Source organism: Vigna unguiculata, chromosome 2 (assembly GCF_037176805.1).
Source record: "Vigna unguiculata cultivar grain cowpea cultivar isolate G323 ecotype 2 chromosome 2, ASM3717680v1, whole genome shotgun sequence".
NCBI classification, from domain to species: Eukaryota; Viridiplantae; Streptophyta; class Magnoliopsida; order Fabales; family Fabaceae; genus Vigna; species Vigna unguiculata.
Window position 1 is genome coordinate 35,599,553 of NC_140793.1, and position 21,531 is coordinate 35,621,083.

Consider the following 21,531-nt stretch of genomic DNA (forward strand, 5'->3'; position numbering starts at 1 on the left):
TGGTTATTTGTATAAGTTTTTATAAAATTATTTACTTATCTCCTTTTTCTTTTTTTCTCTTACTATTCATCAACAGTTATTTTTCTCTTATTTTCTCCGTACATTTTATTTTATTTTTTATAAATATACTTTTATTTTATTTATTAACTTAATAACATTACAACATCATCAATTATTAATATAATTCAAAAAAATGTGTACACACAGGCGCTAGGCGCGATAGCGCCTGTGTTTACACTAGTATATATATAATATATATATATATAATATATATATATATATATAATATATATATAATATATATATATATATATATATATTAACTTAATAACATTATAATATTATCACCTATTAATATATCATGCATATTTAAAAATTATATACACACAGGTACAATAGCGTTTGTGTTACGCTAATAATAATAATAATAATAATAATAATACAATTACAAATTTTAATATATATATATATATATATATATATATATATATATTAACTTAATAACATTATAATATTATCACCTATTAATATAATATCACGCATATTTTAAAATTGTATACACAAAAGCATAGCGCTTGTGTTACGCCAGTAAAGATAAATAGAAGTTAAAAACTGTTAAAAAAGTTAATAAGTAGAACATTTTAAGTTGAGTTTGGACTAGAAATCACGTGAAAATATACTGCTAATGACATCACTTAGCCTTTTCCTTACTGGCACAAAATTAAGTCATTTTTCTTCCTTCTACATCCCATTACCGATATAGATGAAGCACAAAGGAAAGAAAAATTGTAATAAAGTTGAGGGAAAAAACATCCTCCAAAGTGAATAAGTATAAAAGGTGTCAGATTAATAAGAAAATTAACTGTTGATAATCCAGCGTACATAAGCTAGCAATTGCTTATGAAAGTCAGGTTCTGTGCTTTTTCAGATTAATATACTTGAGTCGTGTATCCAACACAAATATTACTTTAAGCTTAAAAGTGTAGTGATTTAGATAGAAGTAAACTAAAGTAGAAAGTTGAAGAGAAATAAATAAAAAACTAAAAAAAAATCTATGAATGATTTAATTGATTTAATAAATTAAAAAAAATATATAAAGTGATATATTTATAATATGATTAATAAATCTAAAAGTGAACAGAAATTATAAAATATTCCATAAAAAAAATGTGTCTGATAATAATAACACGATGAAAGAGCATTGGAAACGAAAAAAAAAAAACATTTACTAAAGAACCATGTTACTGCCCCAAGTTAAGAAAGTAGAAACAGAGTAAATTGTCCCATGAGACCCACAGAGAAGATGGTAAAAAGGTATAAATAGATCGTTAAAGCAACAGCTCTGAAAAACAACGGGTGAGTGAAGCAGTTGAATGCGACGTGTAGTCCGTATCAGAAAAACTTATAGACTCTGTAGCCTGACCTGAGCCTCCAGCGTAATCCAGTAAAAACAAGGAGTTTATGATCAAACTTAATTATTTGCGACGTTTGGTTACCAAATCTGGATTGCCTTTCCTCATCATGGCTACAAACTCCTCATAGTTAATTCTTCCATCCTGCAACAAATTAGAGAATGGATGATTCAAATACTGAAAAAAGAGTATACAAACATCTAAAATTTCACCCTAGGATGAAGAACAGAGCTGCGTACATTGTCTGTATCGACTTCGGAAATGATTTCCTTTATTGTTTTATCATCACCCATATTATATTTTTTAAGGGCAGATTCCAACTCTTCCATAGTGATGTACCTAAGAAAACAGAGGCAAGTACATTTTACGTGAAATCAATATATGATTCAACAACAAACTAAGATGCCAAGATTGGCATGGTAAAATTTATGAATGAAAAAGTATACAAGATCAGGATGCTCTTATCTCATGTTTCAAACATGGGAAGGTCATATTCCTCTAACGAGAGACACACATAACCATAGTTGATACCCATTTTGATTATTGCACGACTCACTAATTTTAATTTTAACATGACACTCTGACAACTTAGTAAATAAAATGAGATGATTTTAATAAAAAAAAAGAGATTACCCGCTTCTATCCTTGTCAAAATATTCAAAAGCTTTATATAAGTGGTCCTCTCTTTCCATTCTATTCATATGCATGGTAGCTGTTATAAATTCAATGTAATCAATGGTCCCATTTCCGTCTACATCAGCCTGAGAACCAAACAATTCATTTATATCATCATTATAGTGGAAGAAAAGTCATCAATCAAATGAAGAAAATGATATACTTATTATCACAATATTAAGCGACTAAAAAGATCTGATCTTAAAGTACAAGTATTTGCCTGTCGTTGTTACACCAATATAATCATAAAATTTCACTGGACAATGTAACTGCAAAGCATATTCATGCACTAACCGTCCTCTTCATCACAATTCACAAGCCAAATCTAGGTTTGGATACAGATAATCATAAGAGGTGAAATTGCAGAGAATGATTTTATCCACATATCGTGGGTGTCATCATGCGAGCATAAAAGCAGAAAAGACATAATGTTTAGCCTAGCTTTTCTCGGGCTTCCCCTCTCCTTAAAAGGAAAGAATAAAACACACAATCTAAAATGCTCTTAAAAATTAAGTAGCTTAATTTTTATAGAAGGAACAAAAGCAACTTTTAAGGAAAAGCTGGGCGAAGGAGTTTTAGAAAAAGTTGTTCTCTCGTCTCTCCCACTCAACTCGCTTTGTCCTTGGTCATCACCTTTAACTTTGATTGACATGGTTTTAAGCCAGAAAAAAGGCAAGTAGTATCTTATAATTAAAACTATGTGGATGGCTAATGTTGGTTTTGCTTAAATTTGATCTCAAGTATTCATAATGAACAATCAGCATTCTCGTGCTAAAGGTAAAAATGTTCTCTCTCTCATTCTGTCTCATTGTATGGCAATTTTTTTTTCCAAATTTAACTTTCTTTTAAAATTAAAATTAAGAAAAGTTACAAAATGAAGAAATTTACCTGCAAGGAGTAGGTATTAAGTAAACAAACATTTACTCCAGTAAGCTAGGGTACAATCAAACAAAAAAAATAAAATCTTACCGCTTCCATTAACTGCCTTACTTCAGACTCAGAAATCTTAGTACCCAGTTTTGGCAGACCAGTTTTCATCTCTTCAAAAGTGATTATTCCATTGTTATCTGTGTCCATGGATTTAAACATTTCCTTCAAGCCAATGATTTCTTCTTCAGAAAGATTTTCAGCAATAACCTGTAATAAAATACAAAATTTCAAATATAATCTTTGGATCAAATTCCGAAATAATTCTTTCTATTTATTTACTATATTGGCATTTTGATAGATACATACCGTTTTCAGTTCTTGAGGCTTTTGATATAATGGTAACTTTAGATATTCTATTAAAAGTAGTTTACCTTCAGAGCTACTTTCTTGAGCTTGTTCATTGCCCTGAATTGCTTCATTCTGGTTAAAACAGCAATATCTAGAGGTTTATCAGATGCTCCATCTTCTCTCATCCAAGGATGATCTGGAGTATATATACAATATTTTATTATGACTAGTTGACCCAAATAAGCAAATTGCCAAGAAAGTTAAAGCTCAAATGCTCCATAACAGAACAAGAGAAAGCATCAATTTTTCGTGCTGCTTGAGCAAGCCAACTAACCAATCATGAAAATATAAATTTTGAAAAAAAAAAGCGAATGAAGCTGACAATCAAATGTTACAGGTATTGCCAAATAATATTTAAAACCAATGCATGTATTTAGTGAAAAAAAAAAAAACTTCTAATATATAGGCAATATTATAACTCACTAAAATTAATACAATATTGTTTCATATTATTTTCAATTCATTCTCATCCAAAGTTTTCAACTTCTAAGATTCAAATTGACTTTGAATATAAATAAATTCTTCTATGTACAAAATAACCAATAACCAATATGAAAAGAATCTTTATTTAAATGTATGATCTTACAGCAAACATTTTTGTTAAAATATCTTTTTATAGATCATATATTTAATCGTGAAATCTAATTTCTGTAATAAATTCTCCTCATGAGATGACAATCTAAAATCCAAAATAGATGCAAAATTATTTTTCTTAATTTTTAAATAGCACTTAAGTAATTAAGTATCTTAAAATTGAATAATCTTAATAATGAAAATAATATAACAAATAGTGTATCATCGATTTACCTATCCCACCCGAACTTGCACAAGTTAAGCCTCAGTAATCAATTTTAACGTAATTATTATTCTTTGAACCATCTCTCTTCTGTTTATTATGATCCCATCTCCATATATATTTTTCATCTGCTCCAAAAAATTACTATTAATAAATTTTCAAATACTTATCATTCTTTGAACAATCTCTCCTCTGTTTACTATGGTCTGACCTCCATATATATTTTTTATCTGCTACAAAAAATTACAATTAATCATTTTACACTATTTTAGGAGTGAATTCATAAAAAGTAAAAAAAAAAAATTCTTATAAAGAATCATTATATGTTCATTTCATAAAATTTAGTAAACAAATTTTGGATAAATTCTATATATAATAATTACTCAAATTGCAGTATCAAGGAAATATGCAAATTCTATCACCTGATTATATATAGTATGAAAAATATTTAATGGAGAGCTTGAGACAACTGTCTCAATTAGTTGGGGACTAAGACTGCATTCATTTATAATATCCATACCCCCCACCCCGGTGAAATATACTCATGAACTGGGTCACCCTCCTTTAATGAGAGACAAGGTGGCAAACACTTTCAAAGCAAGAAGTTAACCACAGAACAAAATCATGTAGGCCATTTTTCTGATCAAATTGAAAATGCAAGGCGAAAAGTTATCCTGTCACAGAATTGCGATGAGAGATAAAAGAACACATCATACATGAGGCAGAGAAGATGATATAAAGTTTGATGACTTGTAGGAACAATGCTTTTGTTCAGGAAACACTTACATACCTCCCGTGATTTCTATAATGAAGAAAAAATGGCAGACAGTAGTATGTTCTAACCTACGATGTCTAAGCTCATATCCATAACAATATCATGTATATATCAAATTAGTAGTGATGGCTAGTGACAGCTTCTTCCAAATTAAGTATTGTATTCTCTACCATTGTTCTCAACCTCTCTGTCACTTAGTTATCCATCTCACATCTCACAGATTAGAACTCTCAAGCTATGGTTAGAGATCTATTTCGTAAACAAATGCTTAGCTGGTCCTCGGAGTCAACAAACACTTTAGACACACAAAATAAGAAACTAATCTATGACTATACGAATGTTGAACTTACTAAGGACTTCAACTGCCGAGAGCCTTTTTTTGGGATCAACTCGCAACATGTTCTTGACCAAATCTTTGGCACTGCTTGAAATGGAAGGCCAAGGATCTGATGCAAAATCAATATGTCCACGAAGAATAGCATTAAAGATACCCTGTTCATTTTCTTGAAACAAAGGACAGGAAGATAGTGTGAGAAAGATAGGAAAAGGCACACACACTGTTGTGTCATAAGGAAGCAGCAAATAAAGGACAAGGAAAGGAAACTTCCATAGTAAAAGCACACATGAGCTATAACCATAGCTCAGAAATCCGAACCGAAAACAAATGAACAACCATCCAACATCCAAAATCTAACGCAGACATAAAATATGAATCATTGTTCATTCAATCATAACGAAACTCAACCTAAAATTGTGAAGCAGGACAATCTGAATTACAAAATGAAAATCCTAATAAAATATGAAATTGGTTACACTTCTTACACAAGAAGAGGAGTTTTACCTGCCCAGAAAGGAGGGACACCAGAGAGCAGAATGAACAATATAACCCCAGCACTCCAAATATCAACTTCTGGTCCATAACTTCTACGAAGCACTTCAGGAGCAACATAATATGCACTCCCAACAAGGTCCTTAAACACATCGCCTGTTCTCAAAAATGGTTCAGAACCCACACCACACGCTACCACCAACTAACAACGTGAATTAACGAACGGAACTAACCGGGCTTGAAGAACACGGAGAGACCGAAGTCCGTGGCCTTAAGCGGCGAGTTTTCCTCCTTGCCGAGGAACAAGAAGTTCTCCGGCTTCAGATCCCTGTGCATCACTCCCATGGTGTGGCAGTCGTGCACCACCGTGGCGATCTGGCGGCAGAGGTCCGCAGCAGCGCGCTCGGAGTAATGGCCCTTCGCGATGATCCGGTCGAAGAGCTCGCCGCCGGCGCAGAGCTCCATGACAAGATTGACAGAATGTCGGTCCTCGTAAGCTCCCTTGAGCTCGACAATGTTGCGGTGGCCGGTGAGGTGGTGCATGATCTGCACCTCGCGACGGACGTCATCCAAGTCGTCGCGGTTGACGAGTTTGCGCGTGGCAATAGATTTGCACGCCAATTGTTCGTTGGTGTGCTTGTGAGTCACTGAGTAGGTGACGCCGAATTGCCCGCGGCCCAGTTCAGGCCCGAATATGTAGGTGGAGCGGACGTCCTCCATGGGCCGGTTCAGGACCCGGCCCACGGAAGGCTTGGAATTCGGAGGTAGAACGCTGATGCCGTTGGAAGGTTGGGGGTGATGATGCTGATGGCCGGAATATGGCTGCGTTTCGGAAGAGGCTTCGCTGTTACAGTTTCCCATTGAACCAGCGTCGTGTGGTTAGTGAGTTTTTGAGGTTTCTGCAACTCCTTCTCTTCTCCGTGGTTACTATGTCAGAACCGGGTCGTGTCTGAAACATGAAACCGTATGGACTTGGATGACGTTGAAATTGAACGTTCTTTTTGGTGCACTTTTATCCTCTGCCCCTGTACCAACTCTTCGTCACTTATCTCAACCGTAGGTTTAAAATCTGATGGTTATTTTAACTAAAAAGTATTGATCAAACAAACTAGTATGAAAGGTCAATATGTTGCTGTAGGGGCTGCTGGGTTGTAGAGAATCTCAACTCTAATGAATTGATGGATAGCGTGTCGTGTAAGATTAGTTAGTAGTTTAACGCATCTAGTTATGTTGAAGATATATTTAGAATAAGATAATTGCACATATTCAAGACAGATGTAATGGGGAATCCCTGTCTTATTTTTTAATAATAATTTTCTGCTTTTATTAAAAGGGTTAATTGCATTTCCTTAATTCGTTTGAGTTAACAACACTATATATCTGATTTTCTTCTTTTATTTTTCAAATTAATTAACAAGACTTTTAATTTTTAATATTAAACAAAATCGACTTTTTCAATGATTTTCATTTGTTTGTAATTTTATTTTATTTAACATATTAACAAATTAAAAAATTATTTTCTTAAAATGTATCTAAATTCACTTACTAAATTATAAACATTCATCTAAATATATGTCAACACGTTTATTTCTGAATCCTAAAGTCAGGCGTTATAATTTTTTTATTATTGTAAACATTCTCGTTTACATTTTGAAAATTATTGTATATCTCAAGTTTATTCGTGAAATTTCAAATATCTGATTAAAAGTTAGTGATTTTAAGAATTTAAGTATTAGTAAGTAGAAAAATGGTGCACTGCAAAATGAATGTTAGAAAACAAAAAGCACAGTAAAAAGTAAAACAACTTTAGAGACTGAAATTGTAATCCTATGTAATGGAATACGTTTCAAAACATTACATACAAAATTATTTGTTTTTCTTCTGCTGAAATATTTATTTCTTACCACTAAAATATGAATCAACTAACGTAGATTATCTCTTAATTACATACATGTGATTAATAAATAAAATATCATTTGTTTTTAACCTACAATATAAAACAATTTATTAATTAATTATTATAACTTATTATATATGTATTATTTTCTCTATTAACATTATTTTTAAATACTTTATATTATATTATTGTTATTAATATTAAATCATTATTATTATGATTATTAGTTATCGTATATAACGACTGTAAATTTCGAGCAAAAAATAAGAATAATATGATAATTACATTATTATCTCTTAAAACTTCATTAGAATAGAAAATCTCACTTCCTTCCTTTAAATATTCTCTTTCGTTTATCTACAAATCTTTCTCACTAAGTACATTCATTAGTTACTGGGAATTAGCACACTCAACCTGTTTCCATGAAAGCTAAACCCCTAGCCAAACAAAAAACAAAAACAAAAAGACATTACTCTCATAATCAAACAAAAAAGAACCATTTGCCATCATTCAACAACTAAACTGTGAAAGAAAGTTACTTTCCAATAATCAAACAAAAAAATAAATTAGCATTGATCTTACAGTTACAATTCAACAAATGCATATGCTCATCAACCTATTTCCACGAAAGCCACAAACATTACTTTCCAATAATAAAGAAAAAAAAAAAAAAACTCTTTACCATCATCGACCCAACCTCTCAACAACCACATTATTTTATTTATTAATTTTTATTATTATATAAATAAAAAAGAAGCACTATACTATTCCGTGTTCTTCAGAACAACCACTTTTCCTGTTCACCATTTATTTTTCTTGAAATCCAGAGGTTATATTTAAAAGTGTATGATATAATTTATAATATATAAAATTTATATCATACACTTTATTTTTTTATTTTATAAAATGAAGTTAAATTTAAAGTTCGGTAATTATTATGATGCTAAATATATTTAAATCTAAATTGAGTAATATTTAAGAGAAAAAGAAAACATAATTATCAAACTTAAGGTGTTGAAGATGATGGCAGATCTTTTATACGAATTCATCTAAACCGTGGGTACGCATAAACCTTTTATTTTTTAATAATCACACTATGTTTGAAAGATAATATATTTGTATACATGAACACGTGTGTGTGTGTATATATATATATATATATATATATATATATATATATATATATATATATATATATATATATATATATATATATATATATATATATATATATATATATATATATATATATATATATATATATATATATATATATATATATATATATGTTAGATATTGTTTCGGGTGTAGGGACCAAGCACCTAATAAGAATCACTTCATTCTCCTCTAAGTCTCCTATCTTCACAGTCCGCGATAACTTCTTCACCAAGAAATCTTGCTCCTCGCTCGATCGGTTGAACAGACGATCAGAGTACCTGTCTAAAAGGCTCTGATGCTTAAATCAGTTGATGGACCGATCGGTGTATATGTATAACTGCAGTAATAAATGCGAATTAAAGATCCTCACCAACTTACCTTTGGGGCCTATTTATAGTTTTCGGTGTGGGCCTATAATTAGGGTTCCTTAATCACGACTCAATGATCCTTTAATCAAAATTACTGACTTAATTAACCCATCTGACTGGTTCAGCTTGGCCGATCGACCGATTACCGCTTAGCCAGGTGGGTTATCTTCTCTGAGTTTAATAACCTTAAGTGAATATTTAATCTATATGGTCGATCGATGATCATAGGTAAGACATTACGCGAATCACCTATGAGGTTGATCGACCGATGGATCTCCATGGGTTGACGCGTGATCAACCTGGGGACAGATCAACCGATGGTCCTTTACGAGGTAACGCATGATTCGTCTGTGGGACCGATCGACCGATGGTCCCTTATGAGGTAGCGTGTGATTCGTCTGTAGGACCGATCGACCTGTGGTCCCTTATGAGATAACGCGGGATTCGTCTGTAGGACCGATCGACCGATGGTCCTTTATGAGGTAACGTGTGATTTATCTGTGGAGCCGTTCGACCGATGGTACTTTGTAGTTCATCTGTGGGGCCGTTCGACCGATGGTACTTTCTAGTTTATCTGTGGGATCGTTCGACCGATGGTGCTGTTTCATAGACAAACCCTCCCAGCCTTGTTCGATGGTCCGATGGGACATACAATATAGATATGTTATTAAAATGGATTTTTAAATGTATACAAAAATAATTAAACATTGAAATATTACATAATGGCATTTAATGAAAAAGGTATGTTAGAATTGTTGTTTGATATTAATTTACGAAATTGAGTTATCCTTTAAGAAATTAATATAATAATTCGAGTTAACCTTCTAGTACTTTTGTAATTTTAGTTTCAAATCTTATAAAATGTTCATAATGATTCGATAGATATATTATATTTATATTTCTTTTATCCTTAATGTCAACAATAATAAAGCATGGGTGTTAAAATAGTGAGTACATTAAAAATGGTAAAATATGTCATAGAATAAGAAATTTGACCGTAGATTTGTATAAATTTTGGTTTCTTTTAGTGCATCTAATCCACTCAAACTATCATTACTGTTAAGACTAATAATTACTACAAAATATTTTATATAATAAGAGATTGTTTTATAGAAGAAAAAAATATAACACCCCCAGAATGCTAACAAGTTTCTAAGCGAGAAATTTACGATATTCTTTCACATTTTTTAATTTTTGATGTTCATCTCGAAATTCACCCAAATAAAATTCATCTCCATCACAATTACATAAAATTATTCTTCTCACTGCTCTAGAAATCTTACAACGAAGATCACTCCCACTAAAAGAACACTTACACTCACTTCTAAAAATTGATAAGATCACTCCCACTCACACTCACCACTGAAAATTGGTAAAGTGCCCAACTTTCCCTTTTTATTCTCTTCATTGTACTAAACATATAGAAGTAAGAATCGATGAATTTTTACATTACCAAACTAAGAAAATTCAGGACTTCCTCACATTTTCCTCGATTTTACAAGTAATCCAAAAAAATTACCCAAAATGGAATTTAAATTATGAGATGAAAACAGTGTGTACGTCATTTCAGAAAGTGCAATATTCTTTCACATTTTTTAACTTTTATGTGTTCTATTACTTTAAATCATTCAAAAGTGGTGGTCCGTGTGAGATAGAGTATTCTCGAACCAACAAAATAATGTTACGAACCAATAAACGTAACCTATCTTTTCATTCAATTCAACAGATAAATCCTGTTTTTTTTTTTTTTAAATAAAATAAAATACCTAAAGTTTAGAATGAATCCCTCTGCTCTATATACATATATATTTTTTGAATTCCTAAAAGTACAAATGTATTCCATAATACCTAGTATGATTAGAATATATACCCTAGACCCAAAAGATATCTCAGAGTAAGGGACTTATGTTATATCCTATCTACCATTCAAAGACTTTTTTCCGTAGGTAGAAAAGATATCCCAAAAAATTATTTCTCCAAATGAGATTAGTTTTTACTTATCCATAACAATTAATGGATACTTATGTCATAACAATTAATATTAAGTTTGAGATAACCACGTAATAACATTCTACCTCTCAAAGTCTATACATCATTCAGTGATGATAAATGGATACTTCCTACACCTATCTTTCTATCGGTATATAATTAAAATAAAATAACTAATGACAGTAATTTCCATTTTTTTATTACATTTATATGTATTATACTAACTTATTATCTATAACAATATATAAAATACCAATTGAAATACCAATTTTAAAATATCAATTTTACTCTTTAAAATATAATTATTTATTAAATTTTTGAAAATTGACCGTTATTTTTACAAATTTTTTTATAAAATCATCTATCTCTACTCTTTTTCTTTATTTCTAATTATCAATAGTTATTCTCTTATCTTTTCTTATATATTTCACTTTATTTTTAATAAATATAATTTTATTAATATTATATTATCATCACCTAGTAATATAATATCACGCATATTTAAAAAATGCGTACACACAGACACGACAATGCCTGTGTTTACGCTAGTCTCATATAATTAAAATAAAAAATCTTGTGTATCTCCATCAAATAAAATTTAAGTTAAATAGATTTTCTTAACATATTATTATGACATATATTTTTTTCAATTTTATTATACTGTTTCAAATATTTTCAATTTGATCTCATTTATTAAAAATGAGTTGATACAATCTCAAATTCAAAGTGATAACCATATTATGATATTATAATATATATATATATATATATATATATATATATATAAATTTAAAGTGATAATTATATTATAATAATTATCATTTATAATTTATATCTCATGTCATTATTATAGCATTATTAAAAAATTATATTAATTTATTTTAAAAGAAAAAAAAATAATCAAACTTATTTAACCTAAAACATGTATATAAAGTAAGTGAAGTGGAATGCGTTATATATTTCATTCTATTTTCAATAAATATAATTTTATTTTCTATAATAATTTAATAACGTTACATTATCTTCACCTGTTAATATAATATTATATGATTAACATGAGCGCATGTTAAAGTAAGTGAAGTGTATTGCGTGGTATCGAGATGTTCGAGAAGTGACTTAGGTTAGTGATCTGATGCGACCTGAAGAGCAGTCAGTTACTGAATAACAGTGTGGAAAGCAAAGTGACATTGTCCACACACTCATCAACACATTCCGAATCTAAATCTCATCTCTCACCTCTTCAATTTTTCTCTTCCGTTTTTCTCTCAGAATATCACACATATGCTTTCTTATCCATCCATTGCTCAAGTAAAATTGGTAATATATGCTGTGTGCATGAATATAGCAGGGACACGATCTATATTATTTTTGTAAGAATAATGGAATAATATCTTACCATAAAGGAGAAAGAAATTGAGCCATTGTTCATGTCGGAGATGAGGTAATGGTGTAAATGAAAGCAAAATGTAGTTTAAAAAAATGGTGCGTGCTTATGTTAACAACTTGGAATCTCCATTCCCTTGGGACAGAACAAATTTTAGACATATTCTCGTTGAGATGTGTTACATCAATAATTCACTCTTCAATATATTCTTTCTCGGTGTCTCTCTTCTTTAATATGATTCTACCCATCTCAATTTAAACAGAAAAGAATATTTATTTATTAATTAATTAATTTTTACGAATGGTTGATAATTAAAAAACAAAAAAAAAAATCAAATTGAGTTTTTGTTTAATTTTCTATTAACTTCTCAAAACGTCGACTCTTATACCATTATCATTGTTTCGGAAACGTTAACTTGTTCATACAAAAGCACCAAAATTCCTTTAACAAATATTTAGACACTTGATATAATGCAATGTGATCCGCTGAAAATGTGTGTGGTCATTAGTGATCTGTGTAAGCGATGGAAGTAGAAAGTTTTTTAGGATAGCCAGACAGAGACATGCAGTAATATAAATTTTCTCACTTTTTCTGTCTCTTTCAGTTTGAGCTAATCTTTGAAAAAACTTGCATGAAATTTCGATTCTAATTCTTCATCCATGCATGCATGGAGTATTGTTCAGGCTATAAGCATATTCTATATATAGATATTGTTTTCAGTTCCAATGCTTCTCTATAATTACCATGGCATCGAATCTTCTATTCGATATCTATATATATATATCATGTTCATCTATTCTGCAAAAATCATTCTTTTCTTGCCTCGCTCCATCATACGTATGTCACCACTTCATCCTTGTTACTTTGTTTTAGTCATTTTTATCAACATTATACATGATGCATCAACACTTTTCTGTTTCAAACATCTCAATAACACTTTTTATTTTTCTGTTGTTAAAATGAAACTTAAGATCGTAAGAGAAAGTTGTCAAAATTTAATAATAAAAAATTATTTTTCTTTTCTGTTATAGGGTGTTCACCGGTCAATTCCATTGTACTGGTTGTGACGAATGGACAAACAAATGGAGTGCATTGAGATCAACATTCCAACAAGTACACATGCTAAACCTGAGCTGCATGAGACAGACACAAAATTTGGAGCCAAAGAAATTTGGGTTCAGATTCAGAGTGTGTGGGAATTTTGCAAGGAAGACACCGGCAGAGAAATATTTGCACTCAAAGTTGGGATAACCGTTCTCCTTGTGTCTTTGTTCGTATTATTTGAAGCCCCATATCAAGTCTTCGGCTCCAATATCATATGGGCTATTCTCACTGCTATCATTGTCTTTGAGGACACCGTTGGTACGTTCTACTTCATATACATCATTTTTCTCTCTTCAACTTTATGATCGTTAAGAAGAAAACTTTAAGTTTAAGTCAATCTTATAAAATCGACTTGTAAAAAGTGAACTTTAAATCTAATTCAATCTCGACTTGTAAAATATGATTCTAGCGATGGTTGCTGAAGTTGAATAATTCATTGTATGACTGAATTTTGATGCTGGTTGTGAATTTGAAAGGAGCAACGTTTAATCGAGGATTTAACCGAGCAGTAGGAACATTGGTGGCTGTAATCTTGGCCGTGGTGGTTGCTGAGACAGCACTGTCGTGTGGCCATGTCGCTGAGCCTATTATCCTTGGCCTGAGCATGTTCATGATCGGTAATTGCAATGACATGTTGTGTAAATTTTGACATAACTAAGAGGAATATGAAGGGTGAGTTTTAATGATATGATTGATTATGCAGCGGTGATAACATCATACATGAAAATGTGGGGAGCACTTGTGCAGTATGAGTACGGGTTTAGGGTGACACTGATGACGTATTGCTTGATCGTAGTTTCTGACTATAGAATTGGTAACCCAGTTAGGACTATGATCGATCGCCTCTACTCAATCGCCATTGGAGGAATGATATCAGTGTTAGTCAATGTCTCTATTTTCCCTATATGGGCTGGGGACCAACTGCATAAAGAGTTGGTCAAAAACTTCCATTTGGTGGCAGATTCTTTTGAGGGTAAGTTTCAATAAACTGGACAATCAAATCATTTAATTCTGCTTCAAACGTGGTTTAATTTCAATATACATACACTAGTTTTTGGACTGTGCAACACAAGACTAATTTATTAGAGTGTTAGTGAAAATACAATACTTATTTATCATTCATATTATATATTTCAATATATATATATATATATATATATATATATATATATATATATATAAAATGAAAGTTTAGAAACTCATAGTCTTAAGATTTTATATGAGTTGGATCTATATTTTATTGGTATTGTATATCCATAGTGATAGATTATCGAAATATCCATTACTAACCTTATGATGTCTTTTTCTTTCTTCGATCAGAATGCACCAAGAAATATTTGGAAGATGCATCGGAGAAATCAAAATTCACCATGTCAAGCATAGATGCATTTCATGAAGAAGGCGCTTATATGAGATGCCAAAGCACCTTGGATTCAGGATCAAGGTTTCAGACTCTGGTATAGTGTTCATTGAGATTGCACCAGTTTTTCAAGTTTCAGTTTTCATCACTATCGGTTTGAAAATAGTTTTCTTTTTTTGTGTATCTTCTTGACTGAAAGGCTCAATCAGCAAAATGGGAGCCACCGCATGGTAAATTCATGCACATTTCATATCCATGGTTACAATATGTGAAAGTTGGGGCAGTTCTGCGACACTGTGCCTACGAAGTTATGGCACTCCATAGCATTGCACACGCTAAAATTCAGGTTTGTTCTTGTCAGGTGGTGATTTTATACAAGATTCAAATCTTAAAATTTAATTACTAGTTTTAAGATTTTCATTATTTCGTATTAATCTATTTGAATACTTTTATTTTAAATTTAATATATTTTTAAAATAAGTATTAAGAAAGTAGAAGAAAAAATAATATGAATTAAAATATAAAAGTATTAATTCAAAAGTTAAAAAGGGAATATTCAAGTCATTTAATGTTTTTATTTAAAGAGTGGATTTTGGTTTGAATAAATAATATGGTGTATAAAAAAATTCACTGAAATCAGTTTTAAATAAAAAGGAAGTATAAAGTTGAATGCAGTGAAAGTGTTGGTTGTCAGGTACCCTACAAATTGAGGGTTGGGCTTGAATCAGAAGTTGAAGAAGCATCAAAGGAAGCTGCAGAAGTAGTAAGAATTTTGGGAAGAGACATCAGCCACATGCAGTGGAGTGTGAAAGATTCCCACGTTAAAAGGCTTCATAACAGTATCAAGAGATTGCAGAGTTGTATGTGCTTCCAATATTCTTATATGCTGGCATCAACCTTTGATAACCCTTCAAAGTCCTTTGCAAACATTTCACACATGTTCTACCATTTACCATATCAGAGGGAGATGATGGAAGAAGAAGTTGAATGTTACCATCACATGACAGGGAAGCAATTGAGAAGGTTATATTCTTGGCCACCAAGAGAAGCAGATGCTTTTGAAGACATCAAGTTAGAAGAAAGTACAGCAATGTTGTCATTCACTAACTTTGCTTCCTCTCTCATGGAGTTTGTGGCAAGAGTTGAACATTTGGTAGAGGCTGTTCATGAGTTATCCAAGATGGCCAAATTCAAGTCTGCTTTGTAAAGTTAGGTTAAGGTTAGTAAGATTAAGTAATAATCAATATAGGAAGCCTGTTACATTACAATCATGCAATATACAACCTACTGATTTTGAAACACAAAAGACAATCTTATAACCCTATTGTAAAAATATCCATTTCATCATCTGTATTGATTTTAAACTTAATTAAGTTTTAAGCTGCTTATAAATCTAAATGTTTTTAATTAAAATTTATTAATTTCTTATTTATTAAGCATTAAAAAAAATTATATTTTTTATATTTACTCTAGTCTTTGCAATTTTTTGTTCGTTATAAATTTTTATTTTAATTCATCTGAATACTACTTTGTTTTAGTTTATAGTAATAATAAAAAAAATGTTATGATGATGATGATTTGACGGTTATAATCATAACATTATTTACTAATTTGACATTTTTATGACATTTATCGATATGATATTTAATGACTTCAGTATTTGAGTTATATTAACACTGACATCATCACTATTAGTCATATCATCCGCCAATGAAGAGTAAAAAATCTCTTTAACCTTGTAAACTTTTAAAACAACGCATTAACTAACCTTTCATAACTATTTATTTGATCGAATGTTTACGCTCTTATTCTCAATAACCATTGGATAAATCAAATGGTTAATATTAAACATTTTCCCCAAAAATATTATTAACCAAAACAACAACAAAAATCAACGATAACAAAAGACTCTTATTTCACAGAAACTAAAGTGTTATTTAAGTCAAATGAGGAGTAGAGTATTAATTACTGATCCAATAAGTCACATTATTGATTTTAATTCTTTTCCAAAATTACAACTTCAACAAAGCGTTTAAAAACAAAGACTAAAAAATAATTTAAGAATAAAACTACGCACAACTAATTACATGAAAATACAGAATATGAACAACACGTCTATTAAAAGTATGAAAACAGTTCAAATTAGCATATAGGAGCAAACACTTCCTTGTGATGCATGAGCTAATAAAGAAGTGCTATAACAACATGTTCTATCTCATTCATTAAAGAGGCTTTCTTACAAATATTATACAAAGTCACACTCACAGACTTTACTCGTAACAACCTGCTCTCACAGACTGATAGATAATATGTACAAAAGGAGAAATGGGAAAAGAAAGAAAAACACCAACACCTTCCATACGTATTCTTTCCGTTGTGACGACTGACAACGACTCTAATCAAACTTAGAAGTAAACACGAAGATAAATTTCTAAAGTGAGTGGAAGACAACAAAAGCAATAACTAGCATCAAATTTTACTCTGGGACACCATGGAAACTTTATTTATCTCTGAGGGATCACTCAATAGACCTTTCCCAAGGCTAGAATTCCCCTTCAGCATTGCCATCAGACTTCCACCATGCACCCTGCCTTCGGGAACAGCTACCAAAATTGGTGTATGATCTTCTTCCCCCGCTGGGAGATGAGTACTGGCAACTTCATTTAGTTTAGCATCAGAACAGGCTATCACATCATCTTTCTGTGGGTTACCCATTTTGATCATATCCACATCCATATCTTGGTTAATGACTATCTGCTTCAGTTCGCCCAATTTATCATGAGTATCCTGAATAACTGGTCCTGAGGATACGCCTCCATGAACTCTCTTATCCAGCACTAGCCCACCATGAAGTGCGGACGGACCTGTCTTCCCTGTTGCCAATGAATAAGAAGGGTCACCGTGTTGATTGCTATATTTTGACCCAGGATGTCCCCAAGAGCATCTCTTCCTTCCTCCACGTGTCTCACAAAAGTTGGTGGCACCTTGTGCACCCTTTCCACACCCTTCAAGCTTGCATCTCTTGCCCCCCTCATGACGTACACAAAGATCAACTCGTCCTCTAGCTCTTTTCAAGCAATCAGGTACAGCACACCTCATTCCACCTCCATGTGCCACACAAAAGTTGGCACCTCCATTCACATTTTTGGTACAAATTCCACCACCCTGGTATGCACAGCATTTTCCTCCACCATGGCCTTTGCAAAGTGGAGGGGTCCCCCTAGCATCTTTGGTGCACGCTGGTGCTGTACAGCGTTTTCCCACACCATGCGCTCTGCAGAACATAGTGTTTCCCTGTTCCCCTTTAGTGCAACCAGAAGCTTGACATCGATGCCCTCCACCATGTGAGATGCACAGACCAGCTAAGCCTTCTGCATTCTTAGTACATTTTTCTGTTTGATGTCTCTTGCCACGTCCATGCCGAATACACAAACAAGATTTCCCTCGGACGGCTTGGATACATCCCTCATGATGACTGCATCGCTGGCTACCACCATGAGCAATACAGAAATCTGTATGTCCTACTGTGCTGTTAGTGCAACCAAGATATTCACATCGCCTGCCTCCTCCACAAGACTTGCAGTGCAACGTCCAGCCTTCAGCTCCTTTATTGCTGCCGGCTTTGTTAAGCCTCCTGCCACCACCATGAGATATACAAAGTCCAGAAGCACCTTGGTATCCCTTTCCATATCCCTCAACTTGACATGTCATAGGATTACTGTTGCAGTGTAGCGGTTGTTTTAGCTGTGTTAGTCTAGAAGTACAGGTGACAGAACTTTTCAGTTTGTTAGGTGAGAGATCCATAACCTTCTTTTCAGCCCGGTTTAACATTACACTAGCACCTGGATTAAGTGAAACAAGCCCAGGTTTCAGTCTACATGAAGTTGATCCCTCATCTACATTTGGTGTCGTGCTGTGTACTAATGGGATCTCCAGGTTCAATTGAAGAGGTGGAGACTGAGAAGGACTTAGACAAACACTGGTAATATCCGATTTGGAGGGCTGTGTTGAAAGGCTCAACTCCAAATCAATTTTTGGCTGCAACTCAAATATCTTCAAATTTGAACTAACAAGTTTTTTCGGGCTCTCTACCTTTTCACAGTCAAGATTAAGGGTAAAGTCAAGTTCAATATCCATAGGCATAGATGATTCCTCATCAATCTCTTCGACTGAAGAGATAGCAGTGCAAGAAGTAGCTGAACTCTCCTTGCTGTCAGAGGAACTTGTTGAAAGTCCAAGTCCAAGAGACAAAGAAGAGCAAGTGCTTTGACCAATACATCCATCAATTAAACCCCACTTTCTTTTCATTCCCTTTGAAATTGAAGAACTAGGGGAGTCAAATTGTAAGATATCATTTGTACTACAGTCAGCTTCCGTTACGTCAACTTGCATCGAGCTACCCAAATTCTTGAAAGCATTTGCAGACGGGTTAGCTGTGAAACTCAAGTTCTGCGACCTCACATCCATGAGACAATGACAGTATAGTTCTATACCTATCAATAAATTTCAATAGAACGTTTTCCTGATTTCCCCATTAAGAAAATTGGATATCTATAAAAGTTAGGTTAGATGCACCTACAAGACGTACTATTGGATATCTACAAGAGTAAAACGCATCCCCCACTTACAAATCCTGAAGTATCACATCGATCCATCTAATAGAATAGAAGATTAAAGTGATGCTGAGATTATCAGTTGTTGTAGGTCACCTTAATTCAGAAAGATATGAATCCTTCCAAAACCCGGCTTGGAGGTCAATCATCTTGTTCATGACATACCACGTGGTTAGCACTGGAACTTCTTCCAGAATAAAAATGATTACAGTAACACTGGCGTATTTGAGCATCACTTTTTTTTTTTTAATAAAGAATAAAATAAAGAGCAACTTTTTGGTGTTTATGTCAACTACATTCATAACAACTAATAGTAATAAGCACACATTTCCATTAGTATCAAAAATCAAAAAGAACACAAATATTAAAAAAATCTGCTTGACCCAATAAGTAATAATTTAAAATTAATATTTTTTATCAATAAACAACACTCCGCAGTAAATAATAAAATTTATTGAAAAAGCTATCCAAGTCTCAATAAAAGAAAATAAGAAAACCTTGACGAAAACATGACTTAAATTATTTGTGCATGTTTCCCACGCTAATTTTGAGTATTAGAGTCGCACATAGTTATTTTAGAGAAACAGAAATTAACTTCTCAGGGAAAACATCATAATTAATTATTCTTTGAAAAGTTGAAATGTAACTTCGCCCCCTAACAAGCAAAAACATGACCAGCACATCTTTTAACTTTGATAGTGTCCCCCTAGCAAACCAATTCAACAGAACATGGACTCTTACATTCTCACTTCACACCTCTCTTAACTATAGAAAGCCCCGTCTATTGGAATCTGCCACAAGGGAAAAGCTTCAGAAAATCTCTTTAAAACGGGTTGATCGGTTAATGCTACAATGGCAGTTTTCTAAAATATTTCACAGGGTCTTGACCACATCTACCATGACATAATCATTACTGAGTCCATATTAACAAACTTACTTGACTAATGCACTGGAAAAATATATTGGCTAAATTATTCCCCCTTTTTGTGCGCTTCTGGACGACCAAATTAAATCAGGTTGTTAAAACAGATGGCAGCCAACCAAACCGAGAAAAGAGCCAAGGACAAAAGACTCTGGCTTCAATGGTATCACAACTTGACATATAAGATGGACACCATAAATCCACTAACCAAAATAGAAAGTCCTCAGGCATACCATATGATGAATAAAACAAACAAAATAAACAGAAAAAAAAAAAGATAAAACACGGAAACAGAGAATTTGAATTAGCTACTTTGGGCAGAGCCGAGGCAGATAAAACAGTAAATCACAGTTAACGGCTCCAAGTTCGTTTACACAATTCCAGCAAATCAAATCAGTTAAATAAAATTGAGATGGAAACGACACATAAATGATTGGCTTGAAAAGCATCACAGCATAAGCATAGTGTATTAGTGTCGCAGATGAACATGATCATAGAGAAATTAAATAGGAAGTAAAATTCAATTTAATACCTCGCGATAGTTAATAGCAATTCTTGGAGTCGATTTGATATAGTTATGTTGTTCCCGCAGAGCTTGGGGAACGATTCTAGGGTTTTGACCTTCGAAAGATTGGGATTACGATTTTCTAATAAAAAAACGGAAAGGAGGAGGGCGAAACAAGACATTGATGAACAAAAAAATCAAGCATTTGGCTTAGGCAGAACGAGAAGGTTAAGATATAATTTTATAATCGTAAACTCTAAGTTTTAAATAAGGATTGAATTATAGAAATAAAACATTATATTTTAAATTTTGAAAAGTTAAGATGTAAACAAAAATATTAAGGTGTTAATTTTGTAACAATTTTATATTAGAGCTAACAAGAAGAAGGTGTACGCATGTTATAAGAAAATAAAATTAATAATAATTGTTTTAATTTTTTAATTATAAAATATAATTAAAAATAAAA

At 32.3% G+C, this 21,531-nt stretch overlaps 3 protein-coding genes across 6 annotated transcripts; 1 reads left to right on the forward strand and 2 right to left on the reverse strand.

Annotated features, from left to right (window-relative positions):
• Window positions 1-1,134: 1,134 nt before the first annotated feature.
• On the reverse strand, window positions 1,135-6,812 carry LOC114173815 (calcium-dependent protein kinase 3-like). The gene is made up of 8 exons (XM_028058441.2): window positions 5,999-6,812; window positions 5,778-5,921; window positions 5,287-5,439; window positions 3,389-3,501; window positions 3,057-3,224; window positions 2,046-2,173; window positions 1,652-1,751; window positions 1,135-1,556 (listed from the first exon to the last, which is right to left on the reverse strand). The coding sequence occupies exons 1-8, from the start codon at window positions 6,624-6,626 to the stop codon at window positions 1,476-1,478; spliced, it is 1,515 nt and encodes a 504-aa protein (XP_027914242.1). The 5' UTR covers window positions 6,627-6,812; the 3' UTR covers window positions 1,135-1,475.
• A 6,495-nt stretch (window positions 6,813-13,307) lies between these two features.
• Window positions 13,308-16,438, forward strand: LOC114174642 (aluminum-activated malate transporter 9-like). 2 transcript variants are annotated; one of them, XM_085669720.1, is made up of 8 exons: window positions 13,308-13,398; window positions 13,593-13,923; window positions 14,142-14,282; window positions 14,369-14,638; window positions 14,986-15,122; window positions 15,225-15,371; window positions 15,720-15,885; window positions 15,987-16,126. In XM_085669720.1, coding segments are annotated over exons 2-8 (1,155 nt in total). In that variant the 5' UTR covers window positions 13,308-13,398; window positions 13,593-13,631; the 3' UTR covers window positions 15,989-16,126. The 2 variants fall into 2 exon arrangements, with proteins under 2 accessions (XP_085525846.1, XP_027915271.1); XM_028059470.2 differs by having other exon boundaries at window positions 15,720-16,438.
• Window positions 16,439-17,218: 780 nt separating this feature from the next.
• On the reverse strand, window positions 17,219-21,280 carry LOC114172190 (uncharacterized). 3 transcript variants are annotated; one of them, XM_028056806.2, is made up of 2 exons: window positions 21,093-21,280; window positions 17,219-19,518 (listed from the first exon to the last, which is right to left on the reverse strand). In XM_028056806.2, the coding sequence occupies exon 2, from the start codon at window positions 19,490-19,492 to the stop codon at window positions 17,495-17,497; it is 1,998 nt and encodes a 665-aa protein (XP_027912607.1). In that variant the 5' UTR covers window positions 19,493-19,518; window positions 21,093-21,280; the 3' UTR covers window positions 17,219-17,494. The 3 variants fall into 3 exon arrangements, with proteins under 3 accessions (XP_027912607.1, XP_027912604.1, XP_027912611.1); XM_028056803.2 differs by having other exon boundaries at window positions 17,219-19,787; XM_028056810.2 differs by having other exon boundaries at window positions 17,219-19,432; window positions 21,093-21,279.
• Window positions 21,281-21,531: the final 251 nt, after the last annotated feature.